Genomic DNA, 3,443 nt, shown 5'->3' on the forward strand with positions numbered 1-3,443 from the left:
TGCTCCAAAAGTATGTCTGTCTGTCTGCTACGTTTTCACAACTCAACCGCTGAACCGATTTTAATGAACTTTAGTACAGAGTTAGCTTACATCCCGGGGACGGACATAGGCTACTTTTTATCCCGGAAAATCAAAGAGTTCCTACGGGACTCTTAAGAATCCCGGCATCATCTAGTAAGACATAATCCAGCAATGGACACAGGCTGATAACTGATTGCGAGAAGTAAAGATAAGCTGAGTCTAATGCTGAAATCTATAGAGCGTGCTTTGACTTTGCTCAGACTTAAGTTTCAGTTAAAACGAGACAGATTTATGCCAGTGATATAACACTGTCTCGTTTTAACAGTGTCTTAAGTCTAAGCTAAGTCAAAGTGCGCTCTATAAATCTCAGCCTTTAGTACGAGAAGCATCATAGGCCGTAAAACATCAGCACTAAGTTTAATATTAATTATTATGTGCCACGTACTGTCCCATAATAGCCACACGTGCACTTATCCCTCGAAAATACCCCGTAGAGATGGTTTCCCTCAGTAATTAATGACCAGACATTATTCCCCATTTCTCCTATCACGCTTCCCTGAAAAATCGCGACGAAAAATAGGGAAAAATAAAGGACATGATAAGAAAACAACGGTTAAGAACAAACTCATTTACTTTTTTAATTTGATTGGAATCCCGAGTCTTGTATATAAAATTTTTATTCATCACAGGAGTTTCGTGGTTAGGTACTTAAAAACAACTATGTATTTCAATTAAAAAACAATTTTTGTCCTACATAATATTTTTTTCAACGATTCAAGTACACTACACTTTTGTTACAGTAAAGATATTTAAATGTTTCTATACTTGCTAAAAACATTATAATAATGTTCTGTACTAGCAGCTACTATTATTAGTTATCCAAGAAATATCAAAAAAATTGTATATAATATATATAATCAAACTTTTGTAGGTTGGGGCATAAAAACACAGTACGAAATCAAATATACAACAAAAAAAGTATGTAGGAATAAACTATTGACTATACTTGCAAAATCAGTCCAAATTTTCACAACACTCAAATCCCCACCGTCTTCATTCGAAACAACTCTCCATTTTGGAAATATTAAATAACTTAAACGTGTTTCCAATACACGTTTATTAAAAGCACCAACATTCGTTGACGGTTTCGTTAGTTTTTTTAGTAACAAATTTAAAGAGACAGACAAAACAATTACACAAGTTGTTATAAAAATAGACGCGAAAATAAACTTTAATATCAAAGGAGTATCAGAATCATGATGCGGTATAAAAACACTTATGATTTCCAATAATGTAAAATGGCTGACCAAAGTCAAACTTGCCATCATAATTCTCACATAACACCTCACATCCAAAAACATTAAAGATAAAGTAAATATAACCAAAAGTATCGAGGGTATTATAACAATTGAAGCAAATCCCAAAGCCCGTCTTTGCACTAAGAAATCAAATTTAATACTGGTACCGTTAACTTCTATGATATCAAAATTTGTATCGACTATATTCCACCCAGGACCGTATGTTTTGTTTTTTCTTATCAATCCTAAAGGTGAAGGGTATATTATTTTGTGACGTCGTTTATACTCAATTCTCTCTGACCGTTCAGGGATGAGATTGAAAGAACAAAATTGGACATCATAGGGCCAGCTATTCAATTTGGTTTTACAAATTGTTGCATGATGCTGTCGTAACGAACAACTTACATAACCCTCATTTGCCACGCTACAATGAGTTGATGACTGTATGCTATCTCCAGATTCGTCGTTCAAGTCATTGACATTTTTGAATGCCGATTGAGGTCTCCATAAAAAGATTGCTGGCATCAAAATCTGTTCTAGATCGTCATAATCTTGTGGCTTCCAAGCGAGTCTTGGGTCATTCCAAATCAAACAGGTCTCCGTGTATACGTGAAAATTCTCTTCATTGTCATCAAAGTAGAAATATTTTAGAATGAAAATTAAATCGACTGTGGTTACATTTGAACAGGGCGGTTGATATGCTAGGTAATTTTGGAGTAAATCCCTGTGCAGTCTTTGTTCAACCATCGATTCTTTCGATCGATTGTCAATAACGCAGTTCATTGTGAAGTTAATAAAAAACACTAAAATTATTGTGACAAGTAACATGGTTATTGGTTAGTGGTAGATGGGACACTGATACGGAATGGTATGAAATCCAACACGATCACGCCCCCTATGATACACAAGAATCTAGTTCATATATCTTTTGTTCTCGGCTTCACCCGTGTTGTTTATCTCTAAACAAGCTCATGGTCGCGTCTTTGTCCGCGTGAACTACACATTTCAAACCTCTATTTCCTTCAGGTTCAAAATGTTGTGGTTAAAGAATTTTATTCTCAAAAGAAATTATACAAATTTCACTTAATGAGAAATTACAGTAATAAACTTAATATAAGCAAATTTTATCTTTCGGCACAGCGGTAAGAAACAACACAATCATAAAATAGTAGCGGGTAAGGTAGTCTAATATCTAAATATCTAATAATGTACCCGGCAATGCTCTTACACATTGCGCGAGCCGATTCAGATATTTTTAATCACAAAATCTTTAAGTTTCTTTTTGAAAATGTTTATCTTACTAATATTTTTTATTTCTGTAGGTAATTTATTAAACATTTGTGCTCCTTCAAAAAATGTTGAATTATTTTACCCCCTTAGGGGCTGAATTAAAAATCCTTTCTTAGCGACGTCTATGCCATAATAGCTATTTGAAGCCTTTCGGCCTGAACCATCCAGTAGTTTGAGATAGTTTGTCAGTCAGTCAGTCAGTCATCTCTTCCTTTTATATATTTTGATAAATATATTGCTAAGTAGCTAAAAAGTAATACTATCCATCCATATTAATATTATTATAAATGCAAAAGTGTGTCGGTCTATATTTGCTTTTGCTACAACTTTTTACTAGTTTAACCGATTTTGATGGGTGTAGAGTAGTTAGTAGCTTACATCCCGAGGACGGACTTAATCTACTTTTTATCCAGGAAAATCAAAGAGTTCCCACAGGGTCATTAAAGGCCCATCGTTTAAACGATTTATATGTGGTACAGAGTTAGCGTGCGTCCTAAAATTGACATACTTAGGCAACTTGACATAGCCAACTTTTTATCCCAGATTTTACCACTTTGGAAGTGTCTCTCGCGCAAACTATTCAGTTTAGAAAAAAATGATATTAGAAACCTCAATATCATTTTTGAAGACCTATCCATAAATACCCCACACGTACGGGTTAGGTGAAAAAAAAATTTTGAGTTTCAGTTCTAAGTATGGGGAACCCCAAAAATTTATTGTTTTTTTTCCAATTATTATGTGAAAATCTTAATGCGGTTCACAGAATACATCTACTCACCAAGTTTCAACAGTATAGTTCTTATAGTTTCGGAGAAAAGTGGCTGTGACATACGG

General features: G+C 34.3%; 1 protein-coding gene across 1 annotated transcript; it reads right to left on the reverse strand.

Moving 5' to 3' along the window:
- Positions 1–636: 636 nt before the first annotated feature.
- LOC123877312 (neuronal acetylcholine receptor subunit beta-4-like) lies at positions 637–2,156 on the reverse strand (the record flags this gene model as incomplete). The annotated part of the gene is made up of 1 exon (XM_045923932.1): positions 637–2,156. A coding segment is annotated over one exon (1,218 nt), but the record flags the coding sequence as incomplete, so codon positions are not given.
- Positions 2,157–3,443: the final 1,287 nt, after the last annotated feature.

This window comes from Maniola jurtina, chromosome 23, assembly GCF_905333055.1.
Source record: "Maniola jurtina chromosome 23, ilManJurt1.1, whole genome shotgun sequence".
Classification (NCBI taxonomy): Eukaryota; Metazoa; Arthropoda; class Insecta; order Lepidoptera; family Nymphalidae; genus Maniola; species Maniola jurtina.